Source organism: Heloderma suspectum, chromosome 3, assembly GCF_057233095.1.
Source record: "Heloderma suspectum isolate Gila_16-S chromosome 3, 16-S_ref, whole genome shotgun sequence".
Taxonomy (NCBI): domain Eukaryota; kingdom Metazoa; phylum Chordata; class Lepidosauria; order Squamata; family Helodermatidae; genus Heloderma; species Heloderma suspectum.
This window is the reverse complement of record NC_139460.1, coordinates 33,023,995-33,048,061: the sequence shown is the minus strand read 5'-3', so window position 1 is coordinate 33,048,061 and position 24,067 is coordinate 33,023,995. Positions and strand designations below refer to the sequence as shown.

The window sequence follows — 24,067 nt, the reverse complement described above, 5'->3', positions numbered from 1 at the left end:
GCTTGGAGCCGTAAGTCGCGGCTCTCGCGAGAGCACAAATTCGCAGCGGAGCGGTAAAAAAAGCGGCCGGGCGGGCCCTTGTCCGAGTGGCCAATCGGGGCCTTCCTTCGCGAGGGATTCAAAGCTGGCGCCGGGGTCGCTGTGAGAGAGAGGCGGCAGTTGACGGAGGGACAAGCCCGCGGGGAGGTCTGCGAAGCGGGGGCGCCGCGCCTCCGGGTACGGCCGTGGGCTTCCCCCACCTTTTCAGTGCCTGTTCGCAGGCGGGGTGGGGGCCGTAATCCGTGTTAGCGAACGATCCTGTGTATGGAGGGAAGCGGTAGCAGCGGGGGAGGTCTTGGGTGTAGGTGGTCACCATGGCATCTTTTCGTCTTCTGCCCCCTGCCTGGGGCAGGGGCGTGTGGCCCCTTCTTTTTAGAGTACAGCGTGGAAAGCGTGAGGTGTTTATATTGGCTTTTTGTAGGGAGTGGAGGGATTCATGGAGGGTAGGTCTAACAATGACTCTTCAGAGAACGATAGTTATATAGAAAGGAACCTTTTTGTCTAAAGGGTGGGGCATAAATGCTGTAAATAATTACAATAATAGAAACTCCAGTCACTGACTCTCAGCCTAACCCACCTCACAGGGTTGTTGTGAGGATAGAAAGGAGAGAACTATGCAAGCTGCCTTGGGTTCCTTGCAAGAGGAAAAAGAAGGCGGGATATAAATGTAGTAGTAGTAATTATAATCTAATCAGCATCTCTGGGTACCAGATACATGCTGGGGATAAACAGGGAAAGCTGGTTTGAGACCTTCTCGGCTCTCTGGTTGGTCTCCTCATGCTGGATTGGACAAGCCTTGGCTTGATCGAGCAATGCAATTCTTACAATGCACACCTATACATGTGTGCTCTAAAGTAGAGTTCAATGGGGCTTATTCCCAGGAAAATGTATATAAGGTTGTAGTCATAGGTTCTTAAAGGAAGTTATAATTTTATTTTTAATTTAATTTATTGTGGCATACTTTAGGTCAGTGTTTGCTTAAATCATCATAATTTATTATTTATAAAAGATCTAAAGTCTGCTGTACATGAGTGAAATGCATAATCTCTGCCCCAAGGCTCACAAATTGGTCTGCAACGCAAGTATATAACTTATATTTGCTATAATATACATTTAACTTTTCTTCCATGTTTTATTCTGCGTTAACATGTGTATGTGGCACAAAGGGAGCATCAAAGTCTCCAATGGGGAACACTACCAGAGTTGTAGCTACAACTGCTCTGCTTTCATTAGGAGTGAGAGCTTCTCATAAGCTTACAGTATTCTCTGCAACTCTTTTTCAAAGGGGAAATAATATTGTCAACTACACTTGGTACAAAATCATCATTAGTTATCAGTGATATAACAGCACCGTGGGCATCTCTGCAGCAGCCTAAAATTCTGCATTTAAAAGGGGGCTTTCCGCTTCACAACTCCCTTTTTCACCTGCTTCCTTTTCCACTTCTCACCATATCTGAGTGAATCTGAGTCTTCCGTTATCTTATATTGATCTCTGTCTGCTTCTTACAGCTGTTTGCTTCTTACCTCTGTTCCTCTTGTTTGCTTCTTACCTCTGTTCCTCTTTTCAGGCAAGCTGAACACAACCACAACGGGGTAATTTGATAGCTCATTATCTGCGATAAAAAACGGAACAAAGGGCATTTAGTGCGGGAGATGCCCTGGCGGGTCATGCGGTCATGTAAAGAGCCTGCACAGCTCCATGATAAAAGCTCCCTGTGAAGAAAACCCATCTCTCTCGTGTGTGTGTGTGTGTCTGTCTGTCTCTCTCTCTCTCTCACCCCCCCCCCCCCAAATTCACTTATTTATTACATTTCTATACCACCCATTAGTTGAAGCTCTCTGGGTGGTTCACAACAATTAAAACCATAAAATACACCACAGTAAAACAGAGTATAACACTTTTAAAAGCTTAACGCTACAGTATAAAACCAAAATAAAAACCAGCATCAGTGTAAGGACTTTAAAATACAATAACATTTAAAAACCACAGAAGCTGAAAGACTAAAATGCCTGGGAAAATAAAAAGATCTTCACCTGATGCCAAAGAAGGCCACAATGTAGGTGCCAGGTGAGTCATTCCACAACTGCGGTGGCACAACATAAAAGGCAGTAGCCACCCACCTCACTTAATTTGGTGGGAGCACCCAGAGAAAGGCCTCATGATCTTACGATCCAGGCAGGTATATATGGGAAGAGGCGATACTGCAGGTAGCCTGGCCGCAAGACATTTACAACTTTGAAAGTTAATACCAGCACTTTGAATTGGGCCTGGAAATGGACTGACAGCCAGTGCCGATCACCAAGCATCGGTGTAAATATGTTCATATTAACCAGGCCCCGTTAACAATCTCGCTACCCTATTTGGACTAGCTGATGTTTTCAGACCATTTTCAAAGGCAGCCCCCTGTATAATGTATTGCACTAATCCAGATGAGAGGTTACCAGAGCATGGATAACTGTAGCTAGGCGATCTCTGTCCAGATAAAGATGTAGCTGGTATATTTTTGTGACTGGCCTTAGATTTGACTGTCACAAAAATGTCACAGACTTCTTGATGGGAGGTAGAGATGGTATAATGTGAATGATAACAAAGGATGACAGATAATATCTGGTGGTTTGCATGACACAACTGCCTTCTACATGGTAATCAGTATAGTGATGCTGTGTTAGGGAACTCTCTCACTTTCTTGGGTACAAAACATGGTTTGTCCAGGGTTGGGGGGGAAATGCAGCATCCCCATGATAGAAGCGCAGCTTGGAGGGAGGATTCAGTGTTGGGTGTACCTAAGCTCATACAATGTATAGGGGTCAGATAAAATGGTATGGGGAAGGCCCCTACAAACCAGATAGATCTGTTTCTGAACTGTTGTGCATTTACATATTTCGTTGAAAAGTTGCTTTATATTCTTTCTGCAAATTATGCTGATAGCAGCAAGAAGTGGTATATTTTCTCCCAGTATGGATGTGACAGGAAGCTTTTTCAACAAACTGCGAAGCGTAGCTGTCACTTTGGAGAAACAGGCTGAGCAGTTTAAGCAAGTTTTCCACGGTGATGACTCAGGTAAGATAGCCGTAAATAATTGCTTAGTTTCATGAGACATATAGCATGTACCATTTCTTTTGGGGAGCCAGGGTGCATTCTGACTGTGAAATTGGGACGTTTGCAGTCCCAGTGATCACCATTGCCTCAGTCCAGATCTATGGGCTATTTCAGCTGCAGTAGTCTCCAGTATAACTATATGGCTAGCTTCCCCAGACAAATGAACATACAGGTTCTTTTCGCCGGCCACCCTGCTAGTTGTGCTTTCCACTACAGAATCAAGTACACAGAAAGCTGTAGTTGGGATGTGTCAGTATCAAGTGTTCAAAGCATCGTGCTCGGCTTTCTATTCCCAGCTCTGTGTATGGACTGTTAACAGTTTGAAATGGTGCCCCCTCCCGCGCACTACTTGTTCTGCCTCCAGACTTGGCTGTGCCACCGTGTCCCATTAAATCCTAAGGCACGCTGGACTTCTACAGTGCTCCACACAGAGTGTTCTGCGAGAGCTCTTGTAAGTGTCGAAGCCTCTGAAGGATTAGTCATCATCAGTGGAAGTCAGGTCCATCCCTATAGCTAGGTTAAAAGAAAACATGTTTTAGGATTCTAGTTTTACATAACCAGCTCATGATTGTAGTGGTTAGTTAATTACCAGTTATTACCCATTCTGCAGGATTTTCTGGAATCCATATCGTTTTGTAAACTTATGCGACTTTTCTTTTTTCCCTGGCCTGTGATTGCACAAGCAGCACAGTTGCCACTTGCAAAATAGGGAACCAGGTGAATAGATGCTTGCCCTGATCTAGAAAAGTTAATTGCACTTAACTCCTTTGGGAATCAGTGATAATTGTTTGCAGTTAACTTTCTCTGGATGGGACTTGGCTTGGTTCATGTTTTTTAGACCTAGAATCATAGAATAGTAGGGTTGGAAGGGGCCTACAAGGCCATCGAGTCCCACCCCCTGCTCAGTGCAGGAATCCAAGTCAGAGCATCCCTGACAAATAGCTGTCCAGCCTCGTCTTGAAGGCCTCCAGTGTGGGAGAGCCCACCACCTCCCTCGGGAATTGGTTTCATTGTCGTATTGCTCTAACAGTCAGGAAGCTTTTCCTGATGTGTAGCTGGAATCTGGCTTCCTGTAACTTGAGCCCATTATTCCATGTCCAGCACCCTGGGATGACTGAGAAGAGATCCTGGCCTTCCTCTCTGTGACAACCTTTCAAGTACTTGAAGAGCGCTATCATATCTCCCCTCAGGCTTCTCTTCTCAAGGCTAAACATGCCCAGTTCTTTCAGTCTCTCCTCATAGGGCTTTGTTTCCAGTCCCCTGATCATCTTTGTTGCCCTCCTCTGAACCCCTTCCAGTTTGTCTGCATCCTTCTTAAAGTGTGGTGCCCAGAACTGGACACAGCACTCAAGATGAGGCCTAATCAGTGCTGAGTAGAGGGGAACTAGTACTTCCTGGGATTTGGAAGCAATGCTTCTATTAATGCAGCCCAAAAGAGCATTTGCCTTTTTTTGCAGCCACATCACATTGTTGGCTCATATTCAGCTTGTGATGGACAACAATTCCAAGATCCTTCTCGCTTGTAGTGTTGTTGAGCCACGTATCCCCCATCTTGTAACTGTGCATTTGGTTTCTTTTTCCTAGGTGCAGAACTTGGCATTTATCCCTATTAAATGTCATTCTGTTGTTTTCTGCTCAGCACTCCAGTCTATCCAGATCACTTTGAATTTTGTTTCTGTCTTCCAAAGTATTAGCTGTCCCGCCCAATTTTGTGTCATCTGCAAATCTGATCAGCATTCCCTGCACCTCCTCCTCCAAGTCATTAATAAAAATGTTGAAGAGCACTGGGCCCAGGACTGAGCCCTGCGGTACCCCACTCATTACCTCTCCCCAGTTTGAGAAGGTCCCATTGATAAGCAATCTTTGAGTCCGATTCTGTAGCCAACTGTGGATCCACCGGATCATTGTTTCATCTCGCCCACTTTGAGCTAGTTTGCTCATCAGGATATCATGGGGCACTTTGTCGAAAGCTTTGCTGAAGTCGAGGTATATGATGTCTACAGCATTCCCACGGTCTACAATGGAGGTTACTTGATCAAAAAATGAGATGTAAAATGAGACCTATGCAGATGTAATACAACTGTGGGTAAATAAACTTGTTAAATATTATATCTGAATACCTAAGCCATGGTTAAGGATTGGCTGCAAATTAAGATGTGAAACCATGGTTTAAAGTGGATTTGCGAACCATGCTACATCTGCTGGGAGGAAACTGTGGTTAAGGCAGTTTCCCAGTCTGTCCTTGCAAGAAGATGAGTAAGTCTCACTGATGTCTATGTATGCATGGCTCCAGGGGTAGGGTTTAGCTTAGCAACCTAAATCATAGTGACATTGTGCATTTGGGATTTTAACCAGAGTTATGGCAACAAACCATGGTTAGATAAGAACAGTGTCTGCACCAGGGATAACTGTGTCTTAAATATAAGAATGGTTGTGTTTCTATGTAATACTTCCATTCTGCCCTTCATTTGGGAGGCTCATCATGGCTTCCATGGGGCTCCCATGCAGTGTCCCATCTAGCCACTGGCTAGGCTGAAACCTCAGCTTTAACAATGTATTGATGTCATGTGCTATAGAATATCTTATATAGGTACTGGATTGTGCTTTCTTTCTAAATCTTTTTTGTCTTGAAAACATGTCACAAAGAATTTGAAGATGATTCTCCAATGAGATATTTACACGAACTATACTCTGAAGTCAGGACACTAAAGGTACATCTTACCTGGTCCTCTTCTTCCTCTTCTATTCTATTATGGGACATGTTTTTTCTTTCTGTAATTTCACTGGCTATGTATTAGGTGCGTCAAGTTCCACTTCACTGGAAGTCAATAGATGTGAATTTTAACTTATGTTGTGTGGTATCCAGTAGTGGCTTTGCACTAGTGGAAAGTTCTTCTAGTCACCCAAAGCAGGACATCTGAGTTTTGCTGAACTTCCCAACCTACTGCAGCCCTCCCTGCCATATCTTCTGGGTTCCCCAACACTCGGAATCAACTTTCCAGGAGGCACAGCCATCCACTTTTCACAAACAGAACTGCTTTCCACTAGCACAAAGCCATAATTGGATATGACCCATTCTGTCTGCATAGCCCACTTTTATGTTTACAGTGGATACCATATAGTGTTTTATTTACAAAATCCAAATCTGAAAAGATTTTATTTGTTTATATGTGTATCCAGCATTATTTAGTTGTCTTGATTATTGTGAATGGGTCTAAGGAACAGATTCTGTAAAGAAGCCAACCCTGTAAATTCCTACTACTTGGGAAGCTGGGTAAGCCCCTCATGTTGTATCACAATTACTTATAAATAAGTGCTTGTTTTCTATTTCAATGTTCACTGCACAGTAAGATTGCATTTAGGTTTCTGCATATCTGTTTTCTCTCTAAAATAGGATGAGAGTTTTAAACTAGTTTGTATCTTGGAATTCTGTCAGGAATACAAATTGAAATTCCAAGGGAGGAGCTAGAGTCAGCATTGCAGATTTTTGAAATAAAGAGATAGGTTAGAAGAGCCATGCTAGATCAAACCAAATGCCTGTCTGGTCCAGCATTGTGTTCCCACAGTGGCCAATCAGATGCCTATGAGAAAACCACAAGCAAGACATGAGTGCAATAGCACCCTCCTGTTCATGTTCCCCAGCAACTGGTATAAGGAGGCATACTGCTTCTGATAACTGGAGGCAATATATAGCTGTTATGTGTAGTAGCCATTCATAGACTTGTCCTCCATGAATTTATCTAATCCGCTTTTAAAGCCATCCAAGCTGGCGATAGTTTAACGATGTGCTGTGTAAAGAAGTACTTTCTTTTCTCTGTCAGCTTTATTGGATGACCCCGGTTCTAGTATTATGAGACAGGGATAAGCTGTGTGACTTCTCCCCATCCACTTTCTCTACACCATGCATAATTTTACACACCTCTATCATGTCCCCCTTTACTTGCCTTTTTTCTAAGCTAAAGAGCCCCAAATGCTGTTAACAGTCCTTCAGAGGGATTGTTCCACTCCTCTGGTCATTTTGGTCGCCCTTTCTGCACCTTCAAGCTATTTTGGCAGAGGGATCATGGGTGTCTCACAATAACTGATGTTTTACTTATCTACATTTGTGAAGTGGTTGAGAGTAAGGAAAACATTATTTTTATACCCATCTGGGGTCAGCTATGACCCTAAATATGTAGGAAAATATATTTTTAATCCTCTCCAAAATAATCAGTTCATCAGAAATGTATACTTTTGCCCCTGATCCTCCTGGAGGTATATCATTCATTCATATATTAGATTTGTACAGGAATTAAAAAGTACCATTTGTGGCATGGTATACTGATTTAATTCAAGGTGATTTTAATCATGATTTAAATTGGCAAGAAAAAAGGCCGATTTAATCATATTTCCAATTGATACTACTTCATAAGCTTTCTAAACAATGTGTATATGTGACCACTAAACCATGTTAACTTAGAGTTATAATATTATATACAGTGTTTCATTCATACAACCAGTCCTTGTACTTCTGTGTCACACTCTGTACATTTTATATGCTTTTCTCTTTTTTTAACGTATAGAATAATGTCTTTTAAATATTCCCATATAGGATTGGTTTTATGATCAACATCACAGTTTATGAGATTAAATATGGGAATACAGGAACCTGCACTGGGCAAACTTGTCTTTTTCTTTCTAGGTTTCTTTCTGTAACATAACCCAACTCTCACAAAAACAAAGTGGCAAACAAAAATGAAATGCCCATGACTGATAGGTTGAAGTAAGGAAACTCCTTGAGTAGACTAGACCAGTGTAAATATTCAAATTTGAGAGAGGATCAAATTGGTTCTTAATTTACATAGAAAAACTGTGTTTTTCAATTTTTCTGGTAGAGGCATTGATTTGGTTTAGAGATTAACCATAGGGCTAACTTGTTAACGATTATTTAATATTAGCCTAGTTTTTAAAGAAAAGATTTTATATTTTTTAAAAAAATTGAATTTAAATTAAACACTACTTTAAAAAACCCATTTTTATCCACCCTGCAGTTGGGCATGGGGAGAGTTCTGTTGCTGCTTTTGTGTTGGGAATAATTAAAACAACCTTGTAACAGAACCTTGTGTGCTAAGACTGTCATAACACTTGCTAACTTAAATTGACTGTTCAGTGTTAGCTAAAACTCAACTTTTTTTTTAAATCCAAGGGTGATGCTGATAATACTGTTTGTAAGAGTTCTTCAGAAAGAGATACTACATATGACTTCATAAAAGCCAGTAAAGTTCTGATGAAAAGAAATGCAACTGACCTTGGGAAAATAAGAGACTTGTTCCAGAAATATGGTTACAAACCACTTGTTGACAAAGATGCAGGTAACTTTTTTCCAAATCTAAGCAGCTTGTTGATTTTTGAATATATTCCGCATTTTGCTTATCTATTTGTGTGCATTTCTTAAAGTATATATTAGGTATGTTCAAATAGAAAGAGATAGAGCTTTCAGCTTCAAAATTGCTAGTATTTTTGCTTTGTTCTCTGTAGCACTCAGAATCATCCTGCTGGTTTTAAGATTCCAGGGTGGAGTGGGTTTGGATTTTTTTTAATGAAGAGTTTAACATCTTTTATAGCTGTATGCATAAATATTGAAGCTATGTAAACTATACACTTCAGTTTATGCTTTAAAATACTTTTTAGGCTTCTGCACATGTATTGCTAGCTGGATTTAGAGTTGCACAAACACAGAGGTGCTGTTGGTCAGTAGAACATCTGGCTTGGGATTGGGATTCAACTTGTTTTGGATGGGGTTGCACTCCCACTGAAAGTTCAGGTTTGTCACATGGGAGCACTCCTGGGTCCTATGTTCTTGGATTTTTAGGTGGCAGGCGTAGCAAGGAATGCCTTTGCACAACTGCAACTAGGACACCAGCTGCAACCATTGCTGAATCAGTCTGATCTGGCAACAGTTATCCATGCCTTGGATACACCATGCAATTATTGCAATTCGGTCTACATGGGGCTACCCTTGACAAGCATCTGGAAACTTTAATTGGTGCAAAATGCAGAAGCTTGGCTGCTAACTGATGCACAGTGTTGTGATGGTATCATCTCAATACTGGAAGATCTGCACTGGTCACCAGTTGTTTTCTGGGCCTAATTGGTTTAAAAGGTTGGTTTCAACCTTTTAAAGCTCTAAACGGCATAGGGCCTGGCTATCTGAGGGACTACCTATCTCAGTATGAACCTTGGTTATTAAGATCAGCAGGACAGGCCCTTCTGAAGACACCTTCGCTTGCAGAGCCCTCTATGTTGGGCATGCAGAAAGGGGCTTCCCTCTGGATTGCTTACAAACTCTGGAACATACTCCCTTTGGAGTTGTGACTGGTACCCACTTTCTCTACATTCACGGGGGGGGGGGGGTCAGGTTGCATCTTTTTAACATAGCTTTTGACATTGTTCTGGTTTTTAATGTCTTGCTATGTTTTTATTTTCTGAATGTTTTTTTAATCATCTTGGCTGGCTTCAGAAAGGCAGTATAGAAATAAAATCAGTCGTATGCCTGACCATTCTTGCACAAGTAGTCAGGTGTTTGTTTTTAAGCATTGCTAAATCGAATTCAGTAGAGTAATGTTCTTGGTCTCTTAACTACATTTAGGAGAAAGGGAACATGCTTTAGATTCTCATACTGCTGTCCTCCCCCCCTCCATGTATTTTCCCTACTATACTTTACTATATCATAGTTAAATAGTATATATCAATGCTAACCTGTGGTTAACAGTAACCAGATTTTCCCTCATACTGAAGTTTGAACCAGGGTTTGCAAAACCTAGCTACAAGGGAATCTAATTAATGTTAACCATAGCCAGTGTCAGTACAGAAATTATCCTATACCATTGTTAAAACAAGCTATAGTAGGGACAGAAGGGTAGAACTTGCATTGGAGAAGTAAAGACAAGGAAGCCCCCATGCCTGTAGGCATGTTTCTGTTCTTTTACCAGTAATTAGGAGATAGGCAATGTGTTATCTGTGCTGGGCCATTCCTTGTAATATGCCTAACTACAAATTCTGTATTTTAAAATACTGGCTATTTCTCAGACTATGAGCAAACTTTCTTCTTAATAAAGCAATAAAGGATGAAGCTGAAATCAACCCTGAGTCTACCATGCATGAGCAAGATGAGCCAAAAAGCCTAGATTGTCCTGGAAAATCATCTGGACCTCATAGTCCACTGCGAATTCCACAGCTTTCAGATTTTGGGCTTTCAAAATATGCGCTCCCAAATACTTCAGCCACAGTGCATCCTCCACCCCAAGCACACGCACTGAAAGAAGAGCCAAGGGTCAGTGGTTCTGCATGTGTATCGCCCAAGACAGAACACTTCCGTATCCATGGACGTGACCTGTGTTTGAATGATGAAACCATGAGTTTAGTGGAAGACCAAACAATCTTCCTGCTTAACAATGCAAAAAACATTAAGTAAGTAGCATCCTTGGGAACCTTTGTAAGAATATTGGGGTTTTAATTTATCTCATTGCACCTCCATCTCTGAAGTAATCGATGGGTGGTATTTGCAAATGTTACACTGTTAAATGCAGAGGTATTTAGTGGGTGAAGGGTTGAGACTTTTGCTGCAAACCTCTAGATCAGAAATGGGCAATCTGTGGCCCTTCCAGGTGTTAGACTCTAGCTCCTGACATTTATTTATTTAACATTATTTTTAGGTAGCCTTTAAGGATAGGATGTTTCTAAGGCAGCATGTAAGAAACAATACAAAACAATAAAATTCAATACAACCCAAAGCCTCAAAATGAAGAAAAGGCCAATGAGAACAAGTGGGTCTTCGTAGCTTTCCAAAAGACCTATAAAGAAGGGGCTTGATGAACCCCCTGTGGAAGCTCACTTCAGAGGTTTGAGGCCGCTACCAAATTTATTTTTTTATATTTAAAATACTTCTTGGCTGCCTTTCAGGGCAGGAGTCCTGAAAGGCAGCATACAACGGTAAAACTCACATAATAGGCCCCCTCCTTTGTACTCACTTAGCCTAACCACACTTAGTGACAGGCAAGTGAGAAGGGCTTCTGTTAATGACCTCAGAGCCTGGACAGACTGATACGGGTGAAATCGTCCCTCAAGTAACTTGGGCCCAACTCTTTTAAGGCTTTAAAAGTTAAAACCAGCACTTTAAATTGAACTCTGAAGTGCCCCTGGCAACCAGTGCAATATCTGTGTCATATGAGCTGATGGCCCAGTGGTTGTATTCTGTACCAGCTGAAGTTTCCATACTGTTTGTATGGACATCCCCACATAGAGTACATTACAGTAGTCCAGCCTGGATGTCACCAGAGCATGAATAACCAAGGCAAGAACAGCCCTCTCCAGATAGGCTTGTACACCAGCTGTGATCCTTTACCACTGAGCTTCCCCAGTTAGGGTCATGTCCAGAAGCTCTCCCAAACTGTGCATTTGCTCCTTCAGGGAGAGTACAACTCCATCTAAGAAGAGATGTATTCCTCTGTCCGGGCTGGTTGATTTCCCTACCCACGGTTACCTCTGTCTTGTCTCTGGATTAAGTCTCATCCATCCCAAAACTGCCTCCAGACACTCATTCAAGAGTGCTACAGCTTCACTAGGATCATTAGAAGGAAACAAGACAGCAAGCCGTGTGTCATTTGCATACTGATGGGCACTTGAGCCCATGCCCCCAGATGTCCTCCCCCTGCAATTTAGGGCGCAATCCTATGGGATGCACCCTGGATACTCGTAACCCTTCCACTCTGCATTTAAGCTAGATGGGCAATTTTGCCTGTCAAATGGAGGCAGGGGGAGGGAAGGAGGCTGGGGATACCTCGTAGCCCCTTGACCTCAGCCTCCTTGCCCCAGGAACACCCCTTTCACAGCCTACAAACTCACGTTTGCAACCTCGTAGCAGCAGCCAGCGCAGTTCTTTCTGCACTGGCTGGGAGGTGGTAGGGGCTGCAACTTCCTGGTTCCAAGCTCAGGAAACCAAAATATCCTGCGTCCCCCAGACATCATCAAGGGGGCATAGGCTCGCCCTCACCATGTAGCTGAAAGGTAGTTGTTTTCATGTAGTAGAAGGGTCAGCCCTGAGCATTGGCCATGCTTGCTGGGACTGATTGGAGTTGGGAGTTCAGCAAGATCTGGAGGGCTGCTGGTTGCCTGCTCCTGCGCTCAGTGATAACGTCATCAGCGTGCGTAGAACTTTATGAAGTATAAGAATACATGTCCCTGCCCTGCGGGGCCTACAATCTGTAATCCAGTACCAGGTAGGCAGCAGAGAGATGGGAGGGTGATGGAGGTGGGGTAAAAAGGAAAAATATGTGTTTATTTTAGTTGCATGTACCTAGGCTTGGGTAAGTAGGGAACAGGGAATAGACGTTTGTGCTAGAGACGGTGAGAAAAAAATCTGCTTTTTGCCTGGCTTCCCCCACCCGCCCATCGACAGCTACTGAAAGAAGTGATGGATAAAAGACACATATTGATAGGATCTCCTCTTCACAACCTCAACCAGCTCTAGCTTACCACAGCATTCTACTTGGGGCTTTGTGGGAACATAAACACAGGGCAGTATCCAGGTGGACATGAGCACTAATGTAAACTACATTGCACTAGAGTAAGGAACAACACTTCCCAAGAAAACCCAGTGTGCCGACTAATGCTATTAGTGTTGTGCTAGAGATCCCCTATGCTAGCACAACATAATTTATGTTAACGTTCATGTCGACTTGAACGCTGCTCACAGTATCCTGTTGGTTATAAGGCTAAATACACTTTCATGGATATGACAATATTTTTGTCTCTTTCTTAGGCACTGTTTGAGTGGCTCAATAGTGGTATCAGTACCAAACAAGAACCTTGCTACACCTAAGCAAGCAAATAAATTGTGTGGTAAGTCCTTTGTTTTCAGAATGAACTGTGATATGTTTACTTCCAGGAGGACTCACTGAAAAGTAGATATTTTTTTTCAATGAAATACATTCTTCATAACAACGAAGAGTGACCCAAAGGGGGCCTGTAAAAGCATGATATCCTCAGAGATACTCCAAGCCGTCTCCCTGAATTTTTTTTTAACAGCCAAACCCATAACAAAGTAATTGCAGATCCAACAAACCAAATGCTTATTGGAATGCAAAGGTATTTTGAATACCATTGGGGAGGGGGCCAGATGGATTTCCCTTAGTAGGCATTTCCGCAACCTAAGGGCAGCCACAGAGAAGGTGTACTTGCCAGCTGAGTTTCAGATGGTGGTGACACACACGAGGGCTTCTTCCTCTTGCAGAGGAGGCAGTCCTTTACGTAGTCTGGCCTCAAACTGTTTAGGCCTTTATAGGTCATAACCAGTGCTTTGAATTTGGCCTAGAAATGGACCAGAAACTAGTGAAGCTGGCATAAAAGGGGAGTCATGTGCTCCTGAAACAGGATTCAGTCAAAACTGAAGCTGCTGCTGCAACGAAACTTTATTCTTGGTCTCCCTCATCACAAAAGTTGTGGCGATTGACTTGTATACAAATCTGTTGAGCGCTGCTCAAACATAACACCACTCTTTTTCCATCCCAGTTATTTTACCTGAGGAGGAAGTGAGCCTCTGGTTGGCACATTCCTCCCTTAGCTCCTTTTTTTTTTTTTGCTGTGGTGAGAAATGAATAACCAAAGCAAGAAGTCTGAGTTTAATCTCATGGGGTCAGGAAAGATCCTGCATCTCTTGTTCTAGTTGCTTATTATTTCCTTCAGTGAAAAGAGAACGTGCACAAGCCATAGGACAGTCCATGTACAACTGCAGAAAAGTAAAATTGGAATAGCTACTTATTTTTCCATAATGAGATGCTATTGCTTTAAGGAGCCTCAGAACTGAGGAGATGGGGGATGAGGGACAGGGGACTTTTCTGGCAATCTGATTTCATTACCTGAATGTAAATGTAGCTGTTCAGAGGCAGGTTGGCAGGCTTCTGCTGTTGGATCAAAAATGGATAGCCATCTTTGATTGACATTTCCAGTGTGTTCTAATTAAAGCTCTGGGTCTAGTGAAAACTTCTCATTTGTGGAAGTATGGTCTTCAGACCTGCATTTTGATCCCTTAGTTGTTGCTGTTTTTACTTCTGGTTTTGTTGTTGTTTGTTATTGCGGCTTTTATTACAGTTTTTATTGTGTTACTGTTTTATTGTGTTTTTGTAGCTTTTAATATTGTATTGGTTTATGTGTTTTATTGTTATACGCTGCCTTGGGAGGGCATCTGCCCTGAAAGGCAGCCAAGAAATATTTTTAATTATTATGCCAGGCTAGATTCTAACAGAACTGAACTCTCAGATTCATGTACATCCATGTAAAATTGCCAATCAAACATTGTGTTTTCAGATTATGATTATATGGCTTCACCTGCTATACCTGCATTCTGCACACCTGGTGTGAAAATTCCCCACAGAAAGAACACCGTTTCACCAAAATCCCCAGAGAGTAACCATTCAGTTGCATCTAATCATACAACAGAAAAGCCTCTACCAAATACACAATCTCTGAAAATAGAATCTGAAGTAAGCATTCAACAATTCTTTGGTAGATGTTATGAGTTTCTTAATGGGACTTCCTGTCCTATCCTGAATTCATAGGAAGGTTTGTGTAGCCTGCCTTAATGGTGAGGATCTTCAAATGACAACTACTTGATTTTTTTTTTAAGTGTAACCATAGTATTTTAGTATTTGAACATTGTGATTCTTTTCTCTTTTCTACAGCAAATGTGTGTTGCTCAGAGGTCAAATAAAGATCTTATAAAAAGCACTGTTGCATCTGTTCTGCACTCAGACAGGTATCTGGAATGTGTTGAAGAACCCTCTCCTCCAGCAATATCAGACTACAGTAACCTGTTCAGTACTCCTCCTCCACCTCCTGAAATAACTGTGATCCCAAAACAGATTTTTCAGGTTGGATACTTGAACTTACCTGTAACTCACACTGGAATTCAGCCTTTTTTTAGCAAAAATATTTTTTATCTTATGTGAAAAAAGTGTAAAATGGGGGGAAGTGTGGATGTTCGTAATTCATTTTCTTTTTTAAATTCCTTTTTAGATTTTATCAAAATACAATCCAAACATAGAAGCACCTTTATCAGTGGAAAAGAGGACTAATGAAAGAATTGCTACACAGTTTGAAAGAGGGCCTATTCTTGGTATTGGGAACAAAGAAAACAGGTGAGATTTGAGCATAGGGGTGTATTTCCCTCACTTCTTCTATGGCTGGCTCTTCCAGACAGATGGTGGAACTAGTATATTACAAGATATATTAGGGCTGGCCCGCTTCACATGAGAGCATCTGAGACACTCGGTTGCTTGCAAAGGCCTGTTAGTGAGTACATCTGTGGTATGCACCCAGAGGCAGTGCTCTCTTCTTTTATCTTTGTGTCTTGCTGTGTGTGGGCTCTCACCCACCTTGCCACATGGCATATTTACTGTTGATTTAAGAAAGGCAAGCTGTCTGGATACTTTCCTGCCACCAGACATAGTTGTCAGAAGCCCTACTTGGATTAGTATCTACTGCTAATGTCATTTGGAATTTAAGAGATAAGGTTTAATAATGCAGTTCCCCCTGGAGAAGGCAGCAGAAGGATGAGATGTGGCCACTGAAAACCTCATTATCCAAATTAGCCCCTGTTGCCTAGATACTGATCCAGTTTTCTTGCAGGAAAGGATGAATAGGGGTTTGAGTGGCTGGGTAAAGAATAGATGTGTGAAGTATTTCAGTATCCCCAAAAGGGAGTAATCCCCACTGAACAAACCGGACTTGTCAGTAGACATGTATAAGATTGCATTGCAAGTCCGGAAAAGGTATCTTTAGAAGGAAGCCTCTGGTCTTGGAGGCTTCCATGCATCCAATGCCCTGCTGAGCAGCTTCTGGAAGAGCAGGAGGAACGACGGCAGCCATTTTCAGTTCTCCATCTTCCTTTTAAATGTTTTTCCTCTAGATGGATCTTTCAGCCCATCTAGACAGGTTGCTTGGCCGAGGCTGGAAAGGCCATAGGATTTCTTGTATCCTGGCCTTTCCTCTCTCCTTCTCGCCCACTGGAATGCCCCCGTTTTCCTCCCTCCAAGGCCACATTTCCGACCTCAGGAAGCAGCCAGCGCGGTTCTTTCTGCAGTCACTGTGGGGGGGCTCAGAAATTAAGAGTCCCTCTCCCAAGGTCATAGCAGTGTCTCCCAGGGACCACAGGATTGCTCTCTTAAACATATTTTGAAACCAAGATGGCTGTTTATTACAAAATGAGTGTGCCTAGGCATATTTCAAGAGATGTCACAATTTTTGCTGAAGATGGGACCAAGATTATAATGTAACTGATTTCTTTCACTATTCCATTTGCAGAGAATATTCTGGGTGAATTGAGCAAGAACACTTGCGTTTTTGTTGGGACTACCACATCCAAAACTGTTTTGGAAAGTTTAGAAAGCTTAATAGGAAGAAAGAACTACATGGGGAAATACCTGAATATAACAGTTACTTCTTTCTAAACAATTTGACAATAGGTCCAACTGAAATGATTTTCTCTCCTCACTACTCTCAACTGTTAAAATTTAATAAAGAATATAAATATAATAAAAATGGCTGCATTCTTCAAGCTTAGCATTATGCTGTCAGCTAACATACTGGCACATTCGTATTCTACATAATCACCTCAATCACAGTTGATCAATTTCCTAACTCATAAAAAGTTACAAGTTGTCTACAGTGTCTTTGGACAGCATTCATTATAATAACAGACTCTGAACATAATCAACTGAAGAAAAACTATCTGTACTAAACAATAGCTATGGCCCTTGAAGTAAACCTTCATTTCTTAAACAACTATGGAAACCCATCCACTAGCAATCAACTTATGTAGTCTGGTTAGAGAATTGCACCTTTATCCCAAGGACATCTCTACAAGTAGGTTATGTATCCTCAAAATGGAAAAGTGGGTGGGAACTACAATAGATGGACTGGTAGCTTAGTTCTAGGCCTCTTTATGCAGATGTAATTATTTCTGTCTAAACATGCTTAGGATTGCACCCTTATGGTATTAGGTAAAATCCTGCCAGACAAATCTGATCTCATTTTTTGATCAGGTCACCTCCCTTGTGGACTGTGGGAATGCTGTGGACATAATATACCTCTACTTCAGCAAAGCTTTTGACAAAGTGCCCCATGATCTCCTGATTAGCAAACTAGCTAAAAGTGGGCTAGATGAAACAACAATTGGGTAGATCCACAGTTGGCTACAGAATCGGACTCAAAGAGTGCTTATCAATGGGATTTTCTCAAACTGGGGAGAGGTAATGAGTGGGGTACTGCAGGGCTCAGTCCTGGGCCCAGTGCTCTTCAACATTTTTATTAATGACTGATTGTAATTAACTAACCACTACAATCTCATAGGCACCTTCCAACCCTAGTATTCTATGAAGAAGTGAACTGCCACTCAAACCTCAGTTTTCAACTCCTTGAGGCTCAGCTGTTTGTTTCTTCATTGTCAAATAATCTTTTTCTTTCACCTACATAGGTAGTGTGTGTCCTTTCTCCACCTCAAAAGATTCCAAAACCCTCACCTTGATCAACTGAGGGGTCCTGTGTATAAAATTCAAACCTTACATGAGTGGGGAAGAGGGGGGGAAATACTTGTTTAAATGTGGACTTTTCTGGCTCTGAATGCATTGGTAGATTTCTATTGAATAAGGCGTACCCCTTTATAGTCAGCCTGAACACTCTCTTCCCTACAATCCTCTGCTATTTCCTGCCTTGTCCTGATTATGTTGAAGGGTATCTTTATCCTTTTGCTGTCCTAGATAAATGACAGGACAATACGCTCTTGCTGTGTGATGAGATCTGCCTATACCAGGAAGAGGGAACATGTGGCCCTCCAGATGTTGGATTGCAACTCCCATCAGCCTTCACCATTGGCTAAGCTGGCTGTTGGCAGTATATCTATACACAATAGTTTGGATCCAAAGCCCTATGTGATTGGATGCCACTTCCACTCGTGCAAGGTGGTGAGCTATTCCCTGATTATTTCCCCCATTCTGCTGCTGTCTCATCATATCTCAGGTGGCTTTGCACCATTTCCCCAACTCTCAGAAGCAAATGTGGGGTGGAGAGAGCTGCAACTGGGAGAGGTCAGAAATCTCAATTCTGACAGCAGAGTTCTGCCCACAGAAATCAGGAATGAAGTCAATGACCTGGTTCACACAATCAAAACAAGCCACAGTGGCTTGTTTGATCATGCAAACTGGCCCAATGTATAATGCATGCATACATTATTAGTATTTTGGACCATGGTGATCAAACTACTGCTTATATTCTACTTACTAGCCTAAAAAAAAATAAGGATGGCAGGAGCTGGAAGAATATATTGGAGGAACCTGGTATCAACACCTAGATAGTATTTATACCTGTGTTTCCCACTACTAGGATGCTTCCTTTTCCATTTTAAAATTTGCTGCATACTTTCTAGTGGGGAAGAGCGAAAACTGTCCATCCTTCCCTCCCCCAGTTCTTTACAAGTCATTGATATGTTCTGATTGGAAGTAGGAAAGTTCAGAGCAGTGTTTCATGTAGATATAATCACTACAATCTTCAATTCCTACATCAGAAGTGATTGATCTGATTACATCCAGAGCGGAGATAGCAGAAGTATTTGCTTATAATGGAATTCGATTTGAAAGAGCCCAGAACAATGAGTTGGACAATTGGTATGTGAAGCTTAAATATTTTGTCCACCTAATGTGAAAAGTCACTGGAAAAGAGCCTGATGCTGGGAAGGACTGAAGGCAAAAGGAGAAGGGGACGGCAGAGGATGAGATGGCTAGATAGCATCACCGATGCAATGAATATGAATTTGAGCACACTCCGGGAGAGAGCAGAGGACAGGAAGGCCTGGCGTGCTATGGTCCATGGGGTCACGAAGAGTCGGACATGACTTAATGACAACAACTCTGCAGTCGTCTGCTAGACTCCCTTTCATCTACTTTTAAATGTGCCAGCAAAACTTTTCTGTTAAGGAAGCTTTTGATTTGCTGTTTTGCCTCTGGCTCATAGCTGTTCTGCTCCTGTGCTTTTTGTTTCATTCATGTGAAATGTGTGGTGCTAAACCCATACCTTGCAATTGCTGATCTATACCAACTGAAGCTGTAGTCTCCTATTTATTTTTTTTTAAAGTGGCTCTCTCAAGTCATAATACCAGCCAGCCCTTCCTAGAAACTGATTCAAACTGTAGCCCTGCAAGAAGAATGTGCACCATTGATAAATTACAAAACATTACTTTTAACAGGTACAAAACAAATATTTAAACCAGCACTGCCTTGGTGCTTTATTCTGACTGAACCGACTCTTTAAAAACTCCCAGTTGTCAACATTAAAAGTGAATGCCTCAACCCTGCCCAAATACCCTGTTTTGATTGGAATTGTTAAGTTACTAACGATAACAATTATAAACATCCATGTGAAATTTCCTGGTCTACCCTTGACTCTAGTGTTAAAAAAAAAAAAAAAAAGCCATTCAAGTAAGCTGCAGTTACTAATTTGCCTACTTAATGGAAAATAGCTGCTGACAAAGTTATAAATGCAGGTGGATTTTCTAGTTGTTAAACCAAGGCCATCCTAAAGCTGACAGAGCAGCAGATAAAAGGATGCTCTTTACTGTCAGTGGTAAAAACGGTTTTAGAGGATTAGATGTTTTGTAAGTTTGTAATGTGGAGCTTGGGCTAAAAAAAAGCATTATTGGTAGAAAGCTTTTAAAATCATATTCAACATGAAAAACTAAAATTGGCCATAGCTTTGTTATGGGCAAAGGGGAAGCAGCCTGTTACTAGAGAGTCACATTTCCAGACTACATCATCTGCTGTAACGTCTAGACAAAAGGGCAAAAAGGCAAGCGAGCAACAGTAAAACTTCAGTTTCTCTTTGCTTTTGACAGTTTATTGCTTCTGTCATTGTCAAGAAACATGATCATATTTGGCAAAGCTTTTTTATAGGTCTCTTACAAGCTTCTTAATTAAGAAAAATAAACTTGCCTGATTATGTCAGACTCTCAACTAATAGCAAGAGACTGTGCAGTAGGCTGTCTAAAAAGATCCAGAATTTCAATATTTGCACCAGCAAAACAAAAAATCGGTTTTGAAGCTATGAAGTTCAGCACCGCTAGCCACATGGGGGGGCGGTACACATGGCCTGCATGTTGCCCACCTGATTTAAGGGGGGAATTTTCATTTGAAGCAATAATATTAAAGCATGGCTAGGTCTTGGGGGAGTTGCAGCTAAAGACATGCAATACAGAGTAGAAACAAAAATAGCTCCATTCTTTCTTGTACACCCCATTTTTTGACTGATGAACATCAGTAAATTGTAGATATAAAAGCTCTCTCTCAAACTTGGATATGACCAACTAGGGCAGGAATGTCAAGCCCAAGGGCAAAATTCAATTTTGGAGAAGATCTTGAGGACTGTGGTAGGTAGGGCTGAAGACAAGAGCGAGCAAACGGGGAGCAAACAGGAGTTGGCCAGGGGAGTTGCAGTGGTAGAAGAGACAAAGGAGAAAGAGGCTAAGAGGTAAGTGGGCTGCAGGAAGCCCAGGGGGCTGCCCTTTATCCTTCTGAGTGGCTGTGAGCTCACCTGGTGCTTCTGAGAGCTCCAACTGAATTGGGGGTGTGTGGCCTGAGTACTCCCAGCAGCTGAGTGGGCGGGAAGCTTCAGTCTGTTTCCCGCCTCCCAGCAGAGCAGAGCAAGCTGCTCCAGCTGGTCCAGGGACTACAGAAGCAAGCAAGCTCCCAGAGAGCGAGTGAACAGAGTGAGTGAACAGGGGGAGCAAACCGGAGTTGGCCAGGGGAGGTCAAGGGGGAGGCCCCTAACATTTTTTTTCTTTTTTTCATTTTATTTTTTGACTAACTTTTTTTCATTTGTCTTGTAACACACACTTCCACACCAGTGGGACTCTGCTTTTAACCTCTACTGAGTAGAGGAGCAGGCACAGGCTAGTCTAAAACAATCACAAAGCTAGACACAAAAAGGGAAAAGAGGCAATGGAAGGACAGGACTCTCCAGTGGTGGTGACCTGCAAGGTGTGTGCCATGTTTGTTTTCTTGCCTGAGAACAACATGGCCTACACCTGCAACAAGTGCAAGTTGATCAAGCTGCTGGAAGAAAAAGTAAGTGGACTGGAGCGGCGACTGTCGACCCTCCGGGGAATAAGAGAACACGAAGAGTTCTTGGACAGAATGGGGGAACTACAGCAGCAAAGGGCAGACCAGAAGCTTGAAGAGCAACAGCAAGGTGAGGCAGTGGGAAATGCTGAGGTGAAGAAAAATGGAGTAGAGGATACTCCTTGGAAAAGGGTGACAGTTAGGAGAAGAAGAACTAGACGCCACTCTGCACCAGTGGAAGCAGTGGAACCGATTCCAGGTACTTGCGGATGAGACTGGAGGACAGCCTGCAGAGGAAGAATCACAGGGGAACCTGCATGAGAGTGAGCAAGAGGCTGAAGGTCAGTCAAACAGAGGCGATGAAACCCAGGCTTACAAGAAAAAGAGTGGTAGTAGTGGGAGACTCCTTGCTGCGTGGGATCGAGACCCAAGTATGTCGCAAAGACCCGTGGACTCGCCAGGTATGTTGTCTCCCAGGAGGATGAATTAGAGACATGACTGAAAGGTTGCCTGCATTCATAAAGCTCACTGACAGGTATCCCTTTCTTCTCATCCATGTGGGAACAAATGATACCGCCAAGCGGAGCTACGAAGAAATCACATCAGACTTTGAAGCTTTGGGAAGGAAACAAGAAATTTGGGGCCCAGATAGTTTTCTCATCCATCCTTCCAGTAGTTAGAAGAGGGACAGAAAGGGAACGAAAAATACTCCGGGTGAATGACTGGCTACGAAGGTGGTGCCGACAAGAGAGATTTGGATTCTGGTACCACAGGCTATACTTCCTGAAAGATGGGCTGTTGGCAAGGGATGGGTTGCACCTCACAAAGGATGGGAAGAATGTGTTTGGCCACAGCATGAAGAACTTCATCAGGAGGGCTTTAAACTGAATCCGACGGGGAAGGGAGATGTAATGTTGGGGGTAACAATGGACGTAGGCGCATGCACTGCAACGGAGAGAACAGCTCTGATAGCGCCCAATAATAGTCTTCAGACACATGTAGGAAGAAAGCCAGACTATGAAGCACATGGTCTTTGATGTGTATATACTAATGCCCAGAGTATGGGAAACAAACAGAACGAACTTGAACTCTTAATACAGGAGGGAAATTATGACTTGATAGGTGTAACTGAGACTTGGTGGGATGACTCTCATGACTGGAATACAGCAACTGAAGGATATAACTTCTTCAAAAAAGAACAGGAGGAACAGAAAGGGAGGTGGGGTTGCACTGTATGTGAAAAATACATATCTCTGCACAGAAATACAGGAGGAGGAGCTTGGTAGCCCCATCGAGAGCATCTGGGTTGAAATAAATGGAGCAAAGAATAAAAGTAACCTGGTGGTCGGAGTCTACTACCGGCCACCCAATCAAGGAGAAGACAAGGATGAAACTTTTGAAAAGCAAATAGCCAATGTTTCAAGGAAGCATGATGTAGTAGTAATGGGGGACTTCAATTTCCCCAATGTTTGCTGGGAGACAAATTCTGCAAAACATGGCCCCTCCAGGAAATTCCTGACTTGTGTGGAGGATAACTTCCTCCTACAGAAAGTAGAGGAAGGAACTAGAGGATCGGCTAGCCTTGACATGATCCTAACCAACAGAGATGACTTAGTGGATAAAGTAGCAGTTACAGGAACTCTGGGAGAAAGCGACCATGTTATACTTGAGTTCTTGGTTCTAAGGGAAGCAAAAGCCGAGTGTAGTCAAACGTGTACCGTGGATTTTAGGAAAGCTGATTTTAATAAACTCAGAACAATAATCAGTAAGGTCCCATGGCAAGCGACTCTAACGGGAAAAGGAGTCCAAGATGGGTGGGAGCTTTTAAAAAAGGAAATTCTCAAGGCACAATTACAACCAATTCCAACAAGGTGGAAGACAACAGAAGAAGCCAATGTGGCTTCACAAAAAGCTTAGGGATGACCTGAAAACAAAAAAGGACACATATAGGAAGTGGAAAGAAGGCCAAGCAACAAAGGAAGAGTACAGGCAGGTAGCACAGAATTGCAGGGATGGAGTCAGGAAGGCTAAAGCTGAGAACAAGCTGAAGTTAGCAAGGGATGCTAAAAGCAACAAAAAGGCTTTCTTCAGCTACGGGAATAGTAAAAGACAGAGGAAAAAAATGGTTGTTCAGCTATTAAATAAGAATGGCAAAATGATAACAGATGACAAAGAAAAGGCAGAGGTGCCCAATACCTACTTTGGCTCAGTCTTCTCCTGAAAGAGGGTCTATGACCCCCCTGGCAAAGGCAAAGTACAGGCTGAAGGGGCAGGATTGCAGCTTGAGATCGATAGGCATATGGTCAAGGAACACCTAATTACTTTGAATGAGTTCAAATCTCCAGGGCCAGATGAACTGCATCCTAGAGTAATAAAGGAACTGGCAGAAGAACTCTCAGAACTGCTGTCTATTATCTTTGAAAAATCATGGAGGATGGGGGAAGTGCCTGATGACTGGAGGAGGGCTAATGTTGTCCCTATCTTCAAAAAGGGTAAAAAGGAGGAACCTGGGAACTACAGACCAGTCAGTCTGACATCAATCCCTGGGAAAATTCTGGAGCAGATGATAAAGCAATCCATCTAGAAGCACCTTGCAAACAATGCAGTGATTACTCGAAGCCAACATGGATTTGTCAAAAACAAGTCCTGCCAGACAAATCTGATCTCATTTTTTGATCAAGTAACCTCCCTTGTGGACTGTGGGAACGCTGTAGACATCATATACCTCGACTTCAGCAAAGCTTTCAACAAAGTGCCCCATGATATCCTGATGAGCAAACTAGCTCAA

General features: G+C 42.5%; 1 protein-coding gene across 12 annotated transcripts; it reads left to right on the top strand.

Moving 5' to 3' along the window:
* Positions 1 to 143: 143 nt before the first annotated feature.
* SKA3 (spindle and kinetochore associated complex subunit 3) lies at positions 144 to 17,761 on the top strand. 12 transcript variants are annotated; one of them, XR_014789005.1, is made up of 10 exons: positions 144 to 216; positions 2,997 to 3,100; positions 5,786 to 5,850; positions 8,325 to 8,490; positions 10,237 to 10,588; positions 12,939 to 13,018; positions 14,483 to 14,658; positions 14,927 to 15,045; positions 15,191 to 15,312; positions 16,478 to 16,709. XR_014789005.1 is itself a non-coding variant. In XM_084842860.1 (10 exons), the coding sequence occupies exons 3-10, from the start codon at positions 6,348 to 6,350 to the stop codon at positions 16,491 to 16,493; spliced, it is 1,167 nt and encodes a 388-aa protein (XP_084698986.1). In that variant the 5' UTR covers positions 144 to 216; positions 2,997 to 3,100; positions 6,320 to 6,347; the 3' UTR covers positions 16,494 to 17,761. The 12 variants fall into 12 exon arrangements, 8 of the variants coding, with proteins under 8 accessions (XP_084698986.1, XP_084698984.1, XP_084698988.1 ...); XR_014789006.1 differs by having other exon boundaries at positions 2,972 to 3,100; XR_014789004.1 differs by having other exon boundaries at positions 2,969 to 3,100.
* Positions 17,762 to 24,067: the final 6,306 nt, after the last annotated feature.

Coding starts and splice junctions, on each gene's coding strand:
- SKA3 (XM_084842856.1), top strand. CDS start 2,959: ATGCTGATAGCAGCAAGAAGTGGTATATTTTCTCCCAGTATGGATGTG. Junction 5,851..8,324: donor CTGAAGTCAGGACACTAAAG/GTACATCTTACC, acceptor TTTAAATCCAAG/GGTGATGCTGATAATACTGT. Junction 13,019..14,482: donor GCAAGCAAATAAATTGTGTG/GTAAGTCCTTTG, acceptor TTGTGTTTTCAG/ATTATGATTATATGGCTTCA.